At 40.8% G+C, this 18015-nt stretch overlaps 1 protein-coding gene across 9 annotated transcripts in view; it reads right to left on the bottom strand.

Moving 5' to 3' along the window:
- arhgef1b (Rho guanine nucleotide exchange factor (GEF) 1b) overlaps positions 1-18015 on the bottom strand; it is a 62596-nt gene that overhangs the window by 17198 nt on the left and 27383 nt on the right. For 7 of the 9 annotated variants that reach the window (XM_049582698.1, XM_049582699.1, XM_049582692.1 and 4 more), the window contains 10 exons: positions 15517-15615; positions 10325-10367; positions 10094-10199; positions 7410-7550; positions 3682-3711; positions 2648-2759; positions 2384-2459; positions 2126-2155; positions 1034-1234; positions 549-693 (listed from right to left, as the gene is read on the bottom strand). In XM_049582698.1, coding sequence (XP_049438655.1) covers positions 549-693; positions 1034-1234; positions 2126-2155; positions 2384-2459; positions 2648-2759; positions 3682-3711; positions 7410-7550; positions 10094-10199; positions 10325-10367; positions 15517-15615 — 983 coding nt within the window. Of the gene's footprint in view, positions 1-548; positions 694-1033; positions 1235-2125; positions 2156-2383; positions 2460-2647; positions 2760-3681; positions 3712-3806; positions 4201-7409; positions 7551-10093; positions 10200-10324; positions 10368-15516; positions 15616-18015 lie in introns of those variants that run through there. The other 2 variants (XM_049582697.1, XM_049582701.1) reach the window with 2 other exon arrangements.

The following is an 18015-nucleotide window of genomic DNA, read 5'->3' as shown; positions in this document are numbered from 1 at the left end:
ATAAATAAGAGAGTCAGAACTGCACAAATAATGCCTATATGCAACAAAAACTGCAATGAAGCTCTGTTGTAAACACGAGGAGATGCACAACAGGACACACACACGAAAGGACATGAGTGGGACAGGATGATGTAAGGAAGAGAGCACACGAGCCGTTGTGAGAAGATGAAGGAGAGAGGGCATGAGGGACAGGGAAGGCAAAGGGCTGGAAGGTAGGATCGGGTCCGAGTTCACCTGGTCAGGGTCCGTCTCAAACCTGCAGGATCTGTTAGCTAGCGAGCAACGGGCAGCATGACAAAAGCTTGCACACGGCAGGGACAGACTGCTGGGGGAGTTTTACCACGCTCCCTCAGCCTGAGCACCTCAGACGTGTCACTTCCCCCTTCCCCTTGGCATTACAGCTATGCAGTCTTTACACCTCCCATACAGTCTAATTATAATCTGATTACAGTCTCTAATCCTGTAATTTGTTATTTCTCAGTTACTACACTGCAGTTATAATCTCACTTCCCTGAAAGCTTTTTCATTACCAACTCCTTCCTCCTCACCTGTCACCTTTCTCCACATTTTCCTCTGTGGGAGTGTCCATGGGTGAGAGGGGCTCGCCGATGGTCAGCCCTCCTCCCAACCCGACGGGGGAGATGTCACCCCCGTCTGACAGGGTCGGAGGCTCTAAGCGATTGCTTGAGACGCCTGGAAGATTAGAAAAGGGGAGAGGGAACAAACGAGGAGTTATGTGTTGCAGTTTTTTCTGCTGAAAGAGAAAATAGTGGTTCTTTTAATCGCAGACTTTTTAGTGTTTGACTGCAAGCAATTAATAAACTAACACATTTTTTAAAAAGCAGTTATGAATTGATTATTCAAAATCACGTTATATTCTGATTTTAAGATGGTGCTCATCCTAAACAATATATCTGCTAAACATTAACAAGTCTGCATTGTCACTGTGGGCATGTTAGCATTTAGCTTAAAGCACCGGTTTGCCTCACAGAGCTGTTAGCGTGGCTACAGTCTTGTCAGTGAGCAGGTTTACCATCAATGTGCGAAGACTCGGGGCTGTTGGTGGTGCTGATGTTGTTGCCCGACCCATCACTGATCTCTAACCCAGACAGGGAGGCGGGGCTTCCAGTGGAGCCAGGCTTCCTGCTGGGGATGGAAGGAGCTGCAGAGTCGGTCAAGGAGCATCTGCCAGGCGCTGGACCCTTACGCTCTGGATTCACTTTCTCCTTTTCAGCTGAAGACAGGAGGACAGCAACAAGTTTAACAGAGCTGGACTATAGACGAAGGAAATTAGGGCTGCACAATATATAATTTTTTAAATTGCCATTGCGATGTCAAGTTGCGTGATTAAGACATTGCAACTGCAGGGATTTTCTGAGTTAGCCGAGATAACAAGAGATTATCAGTAGAAAACTGCACATAAAAATGCAACCTTTTTTTTAATTGGTGCCTTTGCAGTTAGTTGCACAGAGCCCCAAAAGTCCCGAATGGTGATGTTCTTTTATCTTGTGCGCACAAAAATACAAAAAATATTACCTTCCGAGACTTTAGGGGCTTCGTACAATGTTCAGTTTTCAATTTGTTCAATAATTTCCTTTAATTTTTTTTAATTCTACAAGCAGTTTGTTGTATTTTAGCGGTATACTGAAAGCAGGAGAAAACTGAGTACAATTTAATGTCTGTTTATTTATCTCAAGTAATATTGTTAGTTAGATTCAACAACATTATCACATATTTTCCGCATATCGTGTAGCCCTAAAGCAGATGCATGAAAACATGACCTAAGAGCACTTCAGTCAGTGAAAACGGGACTTTGTGAGACAGAAAAACAGACAGGATGAGTATGATGCAATCAGGGCCTCTGTGGTCAATGAGAGGGTTAGTGTGGTGCAAGAGGACACCCAAAAAACCCGCAGGCGAGATACTATGTGAGCCATGTGTGAGGGTTTTTCTGGTGATTACAAAATATACAAAACATAATTCTTCAAACAACCACCCCTGAAAAACAGAACACATCCCCTCCCAGTTTGATTTGGGACATGCAGACATGCTAAAGGGTTGATTAGTTGGGATGTGACCATTCTACAGATAAAAGGGGGGGCGGGGAACTCCGGACGACTAGTACCTTCAGCCTCCGTTTTAGGTTTGACGTCAGCTGTAACAGGAAAGAAGGGCAGGACAACATGTTCTCATATCCAGGCCATTCATTGACATCAATATTTAAAGATACCACATGTAGTTATATGTCAGTATCATACACTATCATAAATATTTATGCAATCTGTAAATGTAGGATACTTTCGAATATCATTTAGAAATGGATAGAAATGAAATACAGGGCTCATGTGTGATGTTTGCTAAGACACAAAAAGGTAATACATACTGGTGCCTCCAATCCAGCTGGGGATGCCGGGGAACACCCCTCTGGGCTTGCCCTTTGTGGATTCATCCTTCTTATTCTTGAGAGATAACACAGATGAGAGCAAGGGAGAAGGCCACATTAAAAAGAAGTCAAATCTGTGCAGAAGCATTTGTATTCCTGCAGCCCTTAAAGGTTTTATAAGGACAGTGCTGTGCATTTATTCACCTGTCTGATTACTGATTGTTTTAAATTTAGTTTCCCTGACAGGATGTGATGGTAGCTTACCTTTACCAGCTGTCTCCTGAAGAAGCCTCCTCTGGACTTCTTACTGTCAACTGCCCTGGTTTTAACCCCAAGGTGCTTCATAAAGAAGGCCACCGCTGAAAAGATGGATTGGCTACGGGAGAAGTTAGAGAAAGATGCTCATTAATAAAACCTAAGGCTGCTTTTACTCTTGTGTTAATGTTCTGTTTTGCAGGATTTTTTGGCTATAATTAAACTTATTTAAATTCATGGCAGTACAGTTCTTATAGACGCATCTGTCCTCAGTGTATTTCACATTAAAGGCTGAAACAAAGTATATTTGCATAGTCTCTGGTGCCACTGAGGAGAACGCTGAGAGACTTGCACAAAATGGACTTTGCAATGAGGATTAAAAAATGGAGATGGGCAGATGTAAAGAGGTGGGAAGAGGGGAGGTGGAGAGTTGGATATGTTCAGGGAGGAGAAGGGAGGAGGAGGAGGAGTTGGAAAAAGAGTGGGGAGGAGAGAAAACGTGACAGAGAAAGACAAAGGAGGAGTTGGGAGAAATAAGAGGAGTTGGAAGGGGAAAAGAGTGAGGGAGGAGCCTCTGGGGATGTGCAAACAACAAAAGCACAAGTGTCTCTGTTTTACAGAGCATGCTGTCTGAATACACTGACTGCAACATAAAGAACTGTAATCACAAAGGACCCAAATGGTTAGGAGAAAGCATACAAAGTGCATGACAAGGTTTAATAATTCACGGTACGTGCATCACGTTAATCACGACGTGAGAAATTTAAGAATGTATTAAAATCTTTCTGAGGTGCAGTGACAATGTCCCTAAACACATTACGATGACATATGTACTTGTAGAAAGGACGTTTTCTATAGAAGAACTCAGCTGAATGTGAACTCTCTGAATCTGGTGCACTTGAGCCAGTATGCAAAAATCTTGTGGTTTGACCACACCCAGGCATGCACAGTTCAAATCAGCTTCACATGCACAAATGCTCAGTCAAGCAGAACTCTCATGCAAATATTTTTTAACTTTACAGAAAAGAAAAAACTTCACTCACCATTTTTCCTCGTCCGAGACAATTGAAGGTCTGAAAAAAAAAAGAGAGACAAGTGTCAGTGATGTTGCTTTTGTAAAGGGACCAAATCAAAAACAGACTCACGCATCTTGCAGCATCACGCTCACCTCTCCTTTTTAAGTAGCATTTTCCCTTTCTCTTGCTCGACTGAGTATTAACTGTGTTTTGGGCCGGTGGAATCTGAAGTGACTAAGCTTTTCCTGATCCAACTCAGAACTGATTGTTGTGTTTTTGTGTTCAGAGCAAAAGCTATTGAACATATTCTAAAATTTGCAACAAAAAAAAATGAGAAAAGAAAAAAAAAAAGATTAAAAAAGTAAGAGATGCATCAAAAGCTGCACCTCTGTCTGCTCTTATTTAAAAAAATCAACTTGCACTCTGGAAGATCTGCAAATAATTCAAACTACTGCCTCAAGACTGTCTAAAACTTTCTCTGCTCTGGTACACTGTCTGCAAAGGGAGTCCGGTGTCAGAAATGGTCCAGCACAGCGGAAATGTCTATTTAAGTGTGTTTTTGTCTGATGCAACATGCAGGCAAGACTGAGGAAATTGGATACTCATGTTTTGCTCTGAACATAAAGGGTGGGAGGGGTTTCCCTGGGAATTCCCTGCATAATCCAATGAAACAGCCTGGTTTCCTCATTGTCATGACCGGAGAGACCAATGAGAAAGGTCAGTGTTGTGGTCGAACGGGAGGCGGGGGTCAGTGGGTGCAAGAGTGTGGGAGAAGTGCGAGGGCAATAGAGAAATGACTGCTGGCAGTAATGAATAGAGTGAATGAATCTTTTGTGCATTGGAGATAAAGATCCAAGTGTGTGATAGTAACTGAGTGAGTCTGAAGTCGAATTTTCGTGTCTTTGATAGAGAGTGCTTTGCAGGCTTTTTGTGTCTTCTCCACTGATAACGTGGTTATATCCACAGGACGAGTGCTGCTCGTGCACAGTGCATCTCCTTTCATTTCTGTTGTTCATTTTTTTCCTCTGTTCTGACAAGATGAAGTTAGACAGTCTCCTGCCCTCTTGCTGGCCTCCTCTCCCTCTCTGTCTGACTCGCTTCTTGTAGAGGATAACACATTGTAGTTGGCCACAGGGTCAAGGATAGATTAACTTTCCCCCAGATCTCTTGCTTTCTTTCTTTAACCGTGTCCAGGGCAGGAGCTATCCAGCAACGATAACCCTCTGGCCTCTTCTCTCCCCTTCCTCCTTCCGCTGTGCAACCCCCCACCAACAACACCACCCCTCCCTCCGGTTGGCAAAATGCCAGGAGAGAGCCTTCCTGCCAGCGTGGCACTGCTGACTCCATCTTTTCCTCTCTGCCTCTTCATTTCCTTCTTGCTCTGTTGTGCTCTCTTCCAATCACTGTTCCCTCTCCGGCTCTCTAGTCCAGTGCGCTTGATTTTCTCCATCTCCTGCTGGAGTTGTCTCTGTGTGCCTGGCAGTAGACTGGTTATGTGCACAGTTAATGCTGAATATACCTACTATAGGGCCTTATAGAAAGTGTAGTGCCAACTTTTTTAATCTGACAAACCAATCATCTTCTCAGGTTTAAGGGTGAAGCAGCAGGGAGCAGAGAAGACACAGAAGGATTTTCCCTACTGTCCAATTACTATTTGAAGGTTTACTTTTAATAATATCCTCATGACACAGAGAGGTGTTGTTCTCTTTTGTGTGAAAATTGCATTTCATTTTTCAATCAGTCAAAGGCCTCATGTGCCCCATTTCCACAGTTCTTCAGATGCAGTGGAAACGGAAAGGTGTCTCAGGGTGTTTTAAAACCAGAGAAACTTTTCCCCTCTTTTTGCTGGGTCTGCACTGCAAGGAACAAGGAATGATTGTGGTTCTTACAACGCTGTTTTGAGAGACTTTTTTAGCTCCTACATCAGAGACGGTGCTCTCTCAGCACAAGAGGAACCAATGAGTGACGTAATGTATGATGACAAGTCAAACACAGCCAACGCAGCACCAGCAACCGACATTTTTTAAAAACCTGTTTGCCATTTAAACAACAGCTCGAAGCAGACAAAATAGAGGAGAGCCCAGCAAATGGACTGACAGTGAAGACCTGGCTTTAAGGAACATAAATGTGACGGTTGCAATATAACACGATTTTGATTGGTCAAGGGGAAAGTAACGTTGCTATACTATTCGCCGGCCGAGTTACAGTACATGACGTCAGTGTTTCTATTGCTGGTGCAAATGCAAACAGAGAAAAAGCCTTTGAAACTATGTAGTTCTCTGGAGGAGCTCCGCAGTGGGCAGAACTGTTTGGTCCGAAAATGCCTTTAGTTACTAGTTTAGCTCCTCTAGTTCCATCGTTCCAAAACCTTTTGGGTCAAAAAGCCTTACATTTTTTTCCGAGCAGCTATCTCTGGAGCAGAAAAGTAAAGCCAAGAAGGGAGTGCCATTATTGGCAGTTCTTTGAATTGCAAATTGTATTGTCCTCCCTTAAATCTTCAGACACTCATGTTAAAATGCCCAACGTTACAGCAGAAATAACAATCTGGTATTTTGGTCTTTAACTGGCTGCTAATTTCAGATATATCAGATGCAGTATGTCAAAAATACCAGGATGTTCTGCTACATATGCTACATATGGTCCGAAAAGGACATAACTACAAAAATAATGACGGAGAACTGCAGATGTGATTTCACTGTCAAAAATATACTATATTAAAATCTACAATCTGTGCAGTTATAACTTTAAAGTTAAACTACATATATCACAAAGTAATAACAGCAGAGCTCTCCGGGTTCATCTTCGTCTTCGGCAAACTCGGTAAGTGGTGTTTGTTTTATCTCCACAGTAACAGATATAAAAGCAAGAGGGTAGAAGTTCGGGTCCTTAATGTTATGAGACAGTAGTATGTCCGAGCTGTGTGCATACTGCATGCAACAGTACACACTTTTTAAGGGCAGCTGCAGTACCTACTTAAAGTAAAAAGAAGAGGTATGCAATTCGAAGCACACCCTATGACTAAGAGCTACCCCTCGCTCCTCCACAGCTCCACCTTCTTGTCTAAATACAGTAACTTCTGGCTCCAATAACAAAACAAAACGCCGATGGTCAAAATGCCAAACCCGAGGCTTCAAAAGGGTGTCCACAAACCAAAGGCTGATGTCACAGTGGCTACATCCATTATTTTATGCAGTCTATGGTTGTTCCTCAACTTTGAGGGAGTCTCCTGGATCATATGACAGTGCTTTAGGTTTATGTGGTGTACATTTATTTTCAAGTGCAAGTAAGAACAGAAAAAGGCACTTGATTTGCTGCATTTATCCGAAACTGACCCAGAATCCAAAGGTGAACTGATTTTCTCAGGCACTATCTTGAGCTTCAAATCACTAATGGCTGCGTACACTACCTAAGTGCTCCTCAGAAGTTGTTGCTGACCTCTCTCCTTATGTGTTAAGACTTGTGTAACTTTTTACTCAAAGAACCAGATATTTTCTAAAGCAGAGGTTCATTTTCTGCTCTGATGATTCAACAGGGTGAGTTTCATGTCCTTGCAAGCTTTTAAAGTGCTCACCAATATCTAATCTCATTTAGAAAAGGTCTCTGACTTATACTTCAGGGCACACAAAATGGTTCCTTCGTCATTGCTGTTCTATAATAGCTGGACAGTGATGCTGCCAACAACTCTTCCTAATAGGAGGAATAAACAATTGCTTTTTTTTGCTGTTGTAAGAAGCAGTGGAGGAGAGAGCGCTCACTGTGTCTCAGACATCTTGTCCAGCAGGTTTTCAGCTACAGACTTCTCCTTCATCTCCATCGGGATGCGGTCAGTGGGATAGTGGCTCTCCACGTCGATGAGTTCCGCCTCGTTGGGCGTCATGCCCATCATCCTCTTTTGCCTGTGTAAGATACAGCAGAAGGAAGCCAGGGTTTGGCCAGGTTAGTACTGAACATAAAGGATTATTACAGCATACTGATTGATGCTTTCCCCATTCTGTGAGTGTACATATAATATATGACTATTCATCTACAATTCCAAGAAAATAGAAACCTTTATAATTCACCAAAGACAGTGGTCATCATCATGCTCTGACTGTGCTGCTTTTCAACAGTTCAGCCTGAAACCTCACATCAAATAATTTTCCTGTACATCTAAACTCAAGGCAGCTCATCTAAATGTTCATTGATCAGGTTAAAAACTAAGCAAAGCAAAAGAATCACATGAACAAAATGCTACTGAAAAGAGAAAATGAGAATAATTAAGATGACCCTTTCTTGCGTTCATGCCTCTGCTGTTCACAGTGAAACCTTTCCAGCAAAGACAAATGTATATATGGCTTTAACTGTGAAGGAGACTAAGGAACTGCATGGTACAGCACGGATCTACTCAACTCGCTCTTTTTTTTTGGTTTTCCAGTTGTGGATAGTACCTGGTACTTTTTTGGTATCTCATTCGCTGAGGTTCTTAGAGAGCTGAGCTGATAAAAGACGAAGAATACAAGTGAAAATACTGCTACATGCTACATATGCACACTTTGCTGAACACTACACCTGATCATCCCGCCTACACTGAGAGGGCTAGATTTCATAGTTATAGTTTAGTTAGATCTTGTAAAATTGGTTGTGAAATAGAAATACAAAATAGCTTCCTTTGGGATAAATGACTAATTTAAAGCAAGTTTCAAATCTCTTCAAGTTTATTTTTATTTTGCGTTGCGTGAACTGCAGCCAAATGCTGCCTTGTATATCGAAGACTGATCTCAAAACACACAATAGTATTGTATTTCTGTGTGGCGATATATCGTCACATAGTGCAAGTATCTTTTTTTAATATATAAATTATTAATATGACAAATGCAAGTTAAACTTCAGGTAGCCACTAGACTTCAGTCCAAAGATACATTTTGCTTTTCCTCCAACAATGGCTGAAATGAGATGAACAAACTGAAAACTTTATTTTATTAGATAAAATAGATGTTGACAGAGTTTTCCTTTAGGGGCATAATTTACGGTTTAAAAATGGTGATAAATAGCAATATATCTCAACATATTTTTTCGCAGTACTCAGCATATCACAGCATATTTAAAATCGTAATAAAATTGTATTGTGACGTAAGGATCGTGGATCCTCTGGTGATTCCCACCCGTGCAAAACAGTAAGCTGTAGTGTTGAGTTGTAATTAAAAGTGAGCTTTTAGCCTGCTGGTTAATTAATTTTACTGGACGTCTTTCAAAACTTAGAAACAGTGACAAGAAGGAGCTTTTGAGAAATTACAATAAATTCGACACATTTTCTCTTTAGGTTTGACTTCAGTATCTAATAAGCAGAGACTATCCTGAGTGCCATTACAGTACACTCATGTCGTGATCAGAGCTAACTGCATAAGGTCCCCCAACACACATCAACCAATACTCCCAAACCAGAGTACTGTATGGTGATCATGACTTGAGACGATTATTGTGGATTTACAGAGGAAATATTTAGGGTGGTCAAGACTAGTAGCTAGACAGCGCTAAAGAAAGGTCTGGAAACACACCTTATCATTCTTCTATTGTGACAAAAAATGCTGGCTTATTTGAATTTTAGCCAATCACAATTATCTTGAGCAGCGATAAGCCAATGATGCAACGACGTTCATCTTAAAAAATAGTGTCAGAGGGAAACTTTTGTTGTTAGAAAATTTGCAGCGGGGGAGGCGAGCACTGTTATTTAAAATGGCTAATGCTTCGCAAAAGACAATGCCGCAAAAAAGGAGACGCTTGTCAAGTGTGTGATGCAACTTTCAGTGATTTAAAAAAAGACAAAAATAATTTGATAATCTAAGGTGAAGCTTGACTAAACTGTAGCTCTGGAGGAGCTCACTGGACCATGGATGGTTTGCAAGCTGCATGTGGCTCTTGTAGAACATTATTGTGACCATATCACAGAAGCTTGTGTGAGGTGGAGCTAATTGGTACACTGGTAAAGTCACTGTCACTGGCGCGTGCTGCTGCCAGAGTAAAAGATGTGGCAAAGTGACTCGAACTGGCTGTGTTTGAGAGTCCTGCAAAACGAAATCCGAACATTTCCTTGCTGCGTTCACGAGTTGTTTTACTAGTTTAATACCTTTACAACAATTGACTGAAACAACAAAGCAGGCACACCTTATTGCCTGATCAAAATTTTGTCATAACATGCCATTGTCAGCATGTAAGTTGTTAGCTCAGAGGTTGTTGTTTCCTGTAGTGAAGGGGACTTTGAAAACAGTAACACACAAATAGCAGAAGCACTGTCTACATCTGGTCAGTCAAACTAAAGGTTAATATTTCTGTTTAAAAGGAAAAACATGAAGCTGTGCTTCTGTATCATCATATATGCAAAGTGCTGGATAAAATTTGGTTACAAAAAAAAAACCAGACTATACGAGACTTGCTGAGTAGAGTTCAGGATGGGGATCCTCACCTGAAATCTTCCAGCTGTTTGGCCACTTCAGCAGCCTGCATGCTCTGAACCTCCTGAGCATAACGCTTTTGGGTGTCCTCATGGAGCAGATCTGGACGGGTTCGGTCTTCGGGCAAGAAGACAGGAGAGGTGAGTGAGTGAGAATTAGAGATACAGTGAAGAAGACACTGAGGTGTGTGTGTATGGGAAAGAGTATATGATGACTAAATACACTACAGGAGAAGAACTTACCCAATTCATAGGCTACATTAGATGGTAGTGCCACTCTGAGGATCTAAATGAAGGAGCGAGAGACAAAATTGGTACAGAGACAAAAATAATACATTATTTATCAATATATTCTAAATACAAGATGTTAAACATTTACAGCTTTGCTTTGCTCTACACTCAGTTGCCAGTTTATTCAGTAAATCTTGCTAAAACTATTCATTCATTCATTTTCTTATCCTCTTAGGGGTCACGGGTGTGCTGGAGCCTATCCCAGCTGACATCGGGCAAGAGGTAGGGTACACCCTGGACAGGTCGCCAGACTATCACAGGGCTGACACATAGAGACAGACAACCATTCACACTCACATTCACACCTACAGACAATTTAGAGTCACCAATTAACCTGCATGTCTTTGGACTATGGGAGGAAGCCGGAGTAGCCAGAGAAAATCCATGCTGACACAGGGGGAACATGCAGTCTTCGCACAGAAGGGCTCCCCCAAACCTGGAGTTCAAACCCCCCACCCCTGGTCTGGACCAGGAACCCTCTTGCTAACCACTGCACCGTGTCGCCCTAGCTACTAGTAAGTCTAATGCAAAGCAGTCTAATACAACAGTCCTGCAATAAATCCTACTGACATGTAGATTTTAATGTTTAGCTTTTGTTGAAACTGTTTGACAGAGGTGTTGATTAAACTGTAGGGTCATTTTGGAGGCTGCAAGTGTTTCTATTATTTTGTCCATTCCTTTTAAATCAGTTCAGAGGCCCGTACTATGAAGCAGGATTTATAGACCTAACCTGCTCAGTTGCACTCTTTTTTTTTTTTTTTTTTTTTAAGTGTTTTATGCGACACATTCTGAGCAGGGATGCACGATATATATCAATAAATAAAATAAAATCAGCCGTTAATGGGACATTTTTATAATTATGCATTATTCCGATACTTAAAATTATAGCCGATAAAAAGTGCTAATAACACAAAGCCAGACTGTTTTCATTGACGTAACAAGGGAAGCATTTACACACCTGACACAGTGGGTGGCGGTGCATGGACTTTTGAGCTTGATTTGTGAGCCACAATTAAACAACAACAAAAACAACAACAACAACAACTGCAGCACGTTGTCTACAGAGCAAAACATGTTGTGGTGTGGACTTCTTTCACAGTTCCAGAGGAAGATGACAGGATTGCGCTGAGGGTCTGATCTCCAATCTCTCTACATCCTAGCCTTTCTTACCCTCAGGTGTGCATACACTACAGGTTATACTCTTCTTTAAAAAAAATAAAAAAGGGAAATTAGTGGTTATCGTACCGGTTATCAGCCACTAGAAGCGAGTAATTATCAGTTATCACTATTGGTTGAAAAATCTTTTGATATTTGGACAATATTACCAGTGTTTACATCTTATATTCTATTGTAAGATTATAAACTATCGTTCACATTACACTGTGATGAATGTGACTTTCTGCTGTCCCGGCAACAGAATATTCCCGCATGTAATTTCTATCATGGTTTCATTTCATATTAAATTTAGCAGGCCGCTTCATTTATGGTTCTTATGATGTCACTTGTAACTAACAACACCCGCCTCTTTCACACGAACTCACACAGCTGGATAGGAAAACCCGGATTTGACTGAACTAGCTGTCAACCAGACACCAGTTTTCCAGACGGCCAATGTTAGGGTTCGTAAAGCCAGATTGCCTGAAGATATCCTGGGTATATTGACCTGACTTCGTAGTAAAGGCCTCAGGTAGGTTAAAAAACAGAAGTACCTCTCTGTATAAAGTGATTCAGTTCAACAGCAACAAAAATTACATCCACCAAAATGATAATAATGTTGAAACAATGCCTCTTTAAAAGATTTGTTGCATTAGTTTCAGCCACACGTGCCTTATAAACTGGCAACAGAGGATCTATTGTTTCTTTGTTATGTGTTACCTACATGGCTCGGGTGTTCACTTTGTCTTCTATGGTTTCCTTCTTGTTGCATATTGCTTTTGAGAAGCACTTTGTGACTTTATGAATACATTTTACTTACTTACAAAAAAAAACCAGTGGTACCAAGTAATAGGAATATAAATAAAGTGTGCAGTAGCTACACATCACCACAAGGGGTCATTTAAACCTTAGAAATAAAACAACTAAGAGGAAAAGCCCATATTCCAAATGGAAGAAACACTGTCACATGAAAATAACCACACGGGCCAACGTCAAGTCAGAGGGTCTACTAAAGATGCAGAGGGTTTAAAAAAAGAGACGAGTCCTCCCAAAGGGCTTTCCCACGATCCTGACAGGAAGCTGTGGGGTTGGACGAAAGACAGACAGACAGCGGATAGACAGACAGGGAGCCAGAGCAGCACACACCAGCTGAGCTGACAGACGAGTGCAGTACACGAGATGTGAGGAGGAAATATAGCAGAGGAGTGACAGAGGCCAGGTGTGCAGGGGAGGAGTGATGGGGAGCGACAGACAGAAGGTGAAGGCTGCAGCAGCACAGACACAGAATAAAGGCAGAGCAAACAGAGACGAGCACTCGCAAACAAATCATGTGCACACGGTGTCTCTCCTGAGTTCAACTTATAGACTACAGCTGTGCCGTATATCAAATTCCTATCGATGTTACACAATGAAAAAAGAATATAATATCTGTGTTACGTTGGCTGCTATGTTTATCTGAATTGATTTTTAGAGAATACACACCAGCACAGACTGAAGGAGCAAGAATTAGCGACTGACACAACTCTCTGAAGCTGAGAAACACAGAAATATAAAACACAAAGAAAGAGAGCCTGTAGGGAGACACTAGAGTCTCTCATTATATGACTACACTGGAAGCGTTTCAAACCACATAACTAAGCAAATGTAAATCTGATCACTTAATTCATGGAGCATCTGCAACATCTGCTAAGGCAATATCAATTAGGTTATGAGTCCTAACAGAGCAATGGAGGTCCTTACAGATCCAAAAAGTTGCACCCAACCTTAAAAAAGAGCCATTACTCCCCCTCAAAAAACAAAAACAGAGTTGAATATCCAAACACACTCTAGGAAAATGGAATCAGATCTCGTAAGGTCATCAGATAAACTACTTCCTTAAAGCAGCAGCACATCACTCCCTCTGTTAGAGTGCATATATGAAATGAAATACAGTAATAACATTTATTTTTGGGGGCTAGATCATGCCTAACATACACTAGAGGACTTTTAAAACACTTAAACGTGACACCCTCTCACATCTAAAAACAACCTGAGTTCTTGGTCACATGTTTCAAAGACTGGGGATCTTTTGGGGTCACCATTTGCAAAACTACAACTAGATTCCTTTTGGGATTATTTCCCATTTTGCTCCTGGTGGAAAATATTACACCAAACTCCCTTTAAGAAATATGACATTTAAAACAAATCCTTCTGTGGCTGCAAAAAGACATAACTCTGGGAACTTAATAAAGGAAAACTACACCCATTTTCAAAATTCATACATGTTATTCCTAGAGTCTAAAACAGTCCAAAAACATGAGTAAACATGAACAACTTTCTCCCAAATCCAAAAACTGGACAGCTGAAACTCAAATTGATGATGTCATAAAGTACAGTGAGGAGCTGCTCCACAGACGATGACAATGAGTTTAATTTAAAACTGCAATAATCATGTTTAAAGTGAGGAATAATTCACTTCCGGGCAATATTCAAAAAATGTTTTGAGACAGAGAGGGGGGTTGTAAGTCTGTGTATTTCAGTGTTTGAGGTGGACGTGTGGAACGGGCTGCGTGATGAGTTGAAACAAAGCAGAAATATGAGTTAAAAAACTTTACAGAAAGATATTTGTGGCAGATATATAGATGAGGAAAGGTTGTGTTAGGGGAGTGCATATTTATTTTGTGACACTGGGAGGTACTTGAGCTGTAAATAAAGTGGGTTTATTACCTATCTATTTAACCGGGTGGTAAATAGACTGGGGATAGTCGTACAGTAAATACATTTGGGAATTTGTTGAAATAATATGAGTTAAAAGAAGAAATGTAAGACACTGTCAGACACTGTTATCTTTGTCTTTGTATAATTTTTGGTTCGAAATTAAGTCAGTCATTCATTCAACTGAGAAAGACGTCCTAGATGACACTGAGAGCATATGGGAACATTTTCTGTTTCAGGACTGAGAACACTACGACAGAATAAAGCTCATTTGAGTGTAAAAAAAGAAAACAAACATTCTGTGAGCTCATAAACTCAGTCTCCTATTTATTGTCTATGGAGCAGCTCCAGACTTTGTACCCTATTATATCACAAGTTTGAGACTCCTCTGGTTTCTGGCTTTGAGAGAGAGCAGCTCATGTTCACAAATATTGATTGAACTTTCTTTGGCCATGAAAATAGCACACTGGAATTCTTAATTTAGATGGTGATACCCTTAAAGATAAAAGGTGTCATATGATGACTTGTCAGTTCTGCATCAATATAATCTATAAAGTGTATTTGTGTGCTTCAACGTGCTGCCAGCCTTCGTTGGTCAGCTGTTTTATTTCATATGGAGGAGACTGTGGGAATGAGTTTTAAAGAAAATAAGATTTCTCTCTAAAATAACTGCTAGTTCGTAGATCAGATACACATTGAAGTCAACGCCGACTCCAAAGCTCCAGCAGTTTCTCCTCCTTTTCCACAGTACAAAAGCCTCCCCAGAGTCCCCTCCATGTTTACTGTCTATGTGGTTTGCGACTTCCTGTTTAGTGCCGCAGAGAGAGCTGCTATTGGCTGCTGAATTTAAGTATATGCACAAACCAAGACTAAAAACTTAGGATGATATTAAAGATGTTTGATTTTCTCGAGATAAGAAAAAGACATAAGACAGCTGAGTTTTATGACCACCTTACACAGGAGCGCACCAACTGAAGTGAAACTCTAACGATCCTAATCCGACACTGGAAATTTGTCTGCAACAGTGAAACTGGTTGAAAAACCATTTGGTGTAAGGCTGGCATAAGTTTCATGAGAATAAAACACTGCATGTGCCCGCTTGTTATCAGCGTGATGTCCCTCCCTCCCCGGTCTCTGGCAAGGTCTTTTGTGTTTTGCTGATTTATCCGTTGTTTTACCTTGAGTTTACAATAAATTCTATCAGGTCGCTCATTATTTCAAGTCCGTTCGCATCCACTCTTTACTGGCATACAGACAAAAGTCTTAGAGGAAATGCATTGTAGTGTGCTACTTACTGCACCCTTGTCCAGGAAAGTGTTGAAGAACTCCACAAATTGCTTCTTGGTCTCTTTGGCACTGAGGTTCTTAAAGAGGTCAGCATGGAGGTAACACAGCTGAGAGGAGACAGACAGACAGAAGATCAATGAGTGCAAACAAAATGTCAGCGGGCTTTTAATGTCCTGCGCGTTGCATTAATGCACCGTCTGTGTCGTTGTTACGTCCACAGTTATTAGTTAGTATTTGATATCACAAATCATATGATTTACTGGTATGTCATAATATATAAAAGTTAATTTCACCTGACCTCACAGTCAAGCTGCTGACATAAAATGAACAAAGTGCTGTTCATCAAAACACAGAGACTAATGGGGTATTTAAATCATAATGGCAATATCTTATAAAACAGTGGTCACTGTCAGCCATAATCACACACATACCTCAATCTCTGTCTTCTACGCCACTGATTCAACAGTGAGAGAGTTTTTAAAGGAATACTTCATCTGCAAAATGACCATTAGTACATCAATTGATCATTGTGTTACCTTGAATTCCTAAAGACAAGTTTGTGTTTCTCACATGCCTCCACAATGAACGAAGAATCAAAAAAAACTGGAACATTTTTAATGAATTCAAGTAATCAGGGTCTGCATTTAACAACAGCAAAACTATATCAAAATATCCATTCACAAACATTTACATCTTCTGGAACAGATGACATAATCCACATGACTTCAAAAAGAATTGGGAGAAAAACGGTGGAGAAAATGGCCAAAATTTATTTGGCCAACGAGGCAGACTCAACATGATTACTGTACGTACCATATGACACCTTACTTAAACTAGGAAAATTTGTCGTAAATGTTCTTGTAAACGTCCCATGACCTCATATTTGACTTTTTTCCCTGTGTACTGCTCCTCTTTTTTTCCTTTTTCTTTTCTTGTGTTCCTATACTTATTGAACTTAAAAATGTTCATAAATAAGAAGTATTAAAAAAACATCCATATACAAACTCTCACACAACTCGCACAGTATAATCCAAGTCACATTAATCCAGTCGTATGCTCAGTACTTTCCAAAAACAAGGCATTTTCACTAAAACGTTGACAATAACACGTCCATACAAACAGTCTCACACATGCTCAGGCTTGCTCGCGCACACTACTTGCAGGTAAAAGTGTTTTTATGTTGTAACTTTTTAGCAAACCTGTGTTTCGGAAATACTGAGCATATGACTGGATAAATGAGACTCGGATTATACTGTACAAGTTGTGTGAGAGGTCGTAAACATGATTTTATTGTCTGTACTGAGGGTACGTGCAGAGTTTGGCAAGCGAGCATTTATGTATGCAGCTTCCTATATGTGGAATCTTCTGCAGAAGCACTAATTGGTTCCTCTTGGCCGTTTCAAAACAGGTTTTTTTTTTTTGGGGGGGGGGGGGGGGGGCATTTTTAGCCTTTAATGGACAGGACAGACAAGTGTGAAAGGGGGAGGGAGAGAGGGAGAGACATGCAGCAAAGGGCCACAAGCTGGAGTTGAACCCAGGCCGCTGGGGCAACAGCCTTGTACATGGGGCGCCTGCTCTACCACTAAGCCACCGACGCCCCGTTTCAAAACACGGTTGCAGGATTTTTGTACACAGTCTTCTATATGCCAATGTCAAGGTGTGTCTTAGTTGGTCTTTGTTACCAAGTGTAGTTGCTGTTTTTTGAGTTTTTATGATTCATTTCTAGTATATATTAACATACTTTTTGACTTTTCTCTGTCCTAATCTTATCTTGTGTTTTATATTGCTTGTTTTAGAGCTTTACATCTTTATTCTGTGTTTTTGTTTGTTGATAAAATTTATAAAAATGGCTGTTATGATATAGTTTTGCTGTTGTTAAATGCAGACCCATGTGGCCCTTTTTTGGATTCTCCGTTCACCACAAAAGGTGCCTGAGAAAAACATTTTATTCTCGAATTCAAGGCAACAGGCAATGAGAAACTGTAACACAAATGAGAGGGTGAAGTTTTCCTTTAAACTGTAACAAAATAAGATTTTCTACAAACACACCTGGTGTTCTGACACTCTTTTGTTCTTTACATGAACCTTGGTGAGGTTGAGGGGTTTAAAAAGGAGAGTGTTTCATGACTGTGGGAGGTGAAACAGTACCTGGGTGGGTCACAGTGACTGCATGCAGAACAAAGGGGAAAGGACAGGCATGCTTTATATCAGCACTGACACACATGTAGTCTCACACACACACACACACACACACACACACACACACACACACAAGAGGCGAGGTCTCCAAACGTGCAATGTGAATCCACACTTATTTGCTGTTTCATGTGTTTCATACAAACTGTGCCTGCTGTGTTATCAAATAAAATCTATTAGGTACAATTCTGACTCTCTGTGTTTACAGTGGCATCAAATCAAGCGCTCTCTATTCACAGGTAAACCATCTGTCTCTTGTGTATTTTGAGGATGCTGGGATTACTTCAGTGTCCCAAACTTGTTTGGCTGCA

This window comes from Epinephelus fuscoguttatus, linkage group LG8 (genome assembly GCF_011397635.1).
Source record: "Epinephelus fuscoguttatus linkage group LG8, E.fuscoguttatus.final_Chr_v1".
Classification (NCBI taxonomy): domain Eukaryota; kingdom Metazoa; phylum Chordata; class Actinopteri; order Perciformes; family Serranidae; genus Epinephelus; species Epinephelus fuscoguttatus.
This window is presented reverse-complemented; position numbering and strand designations above follow the sequence as displayed.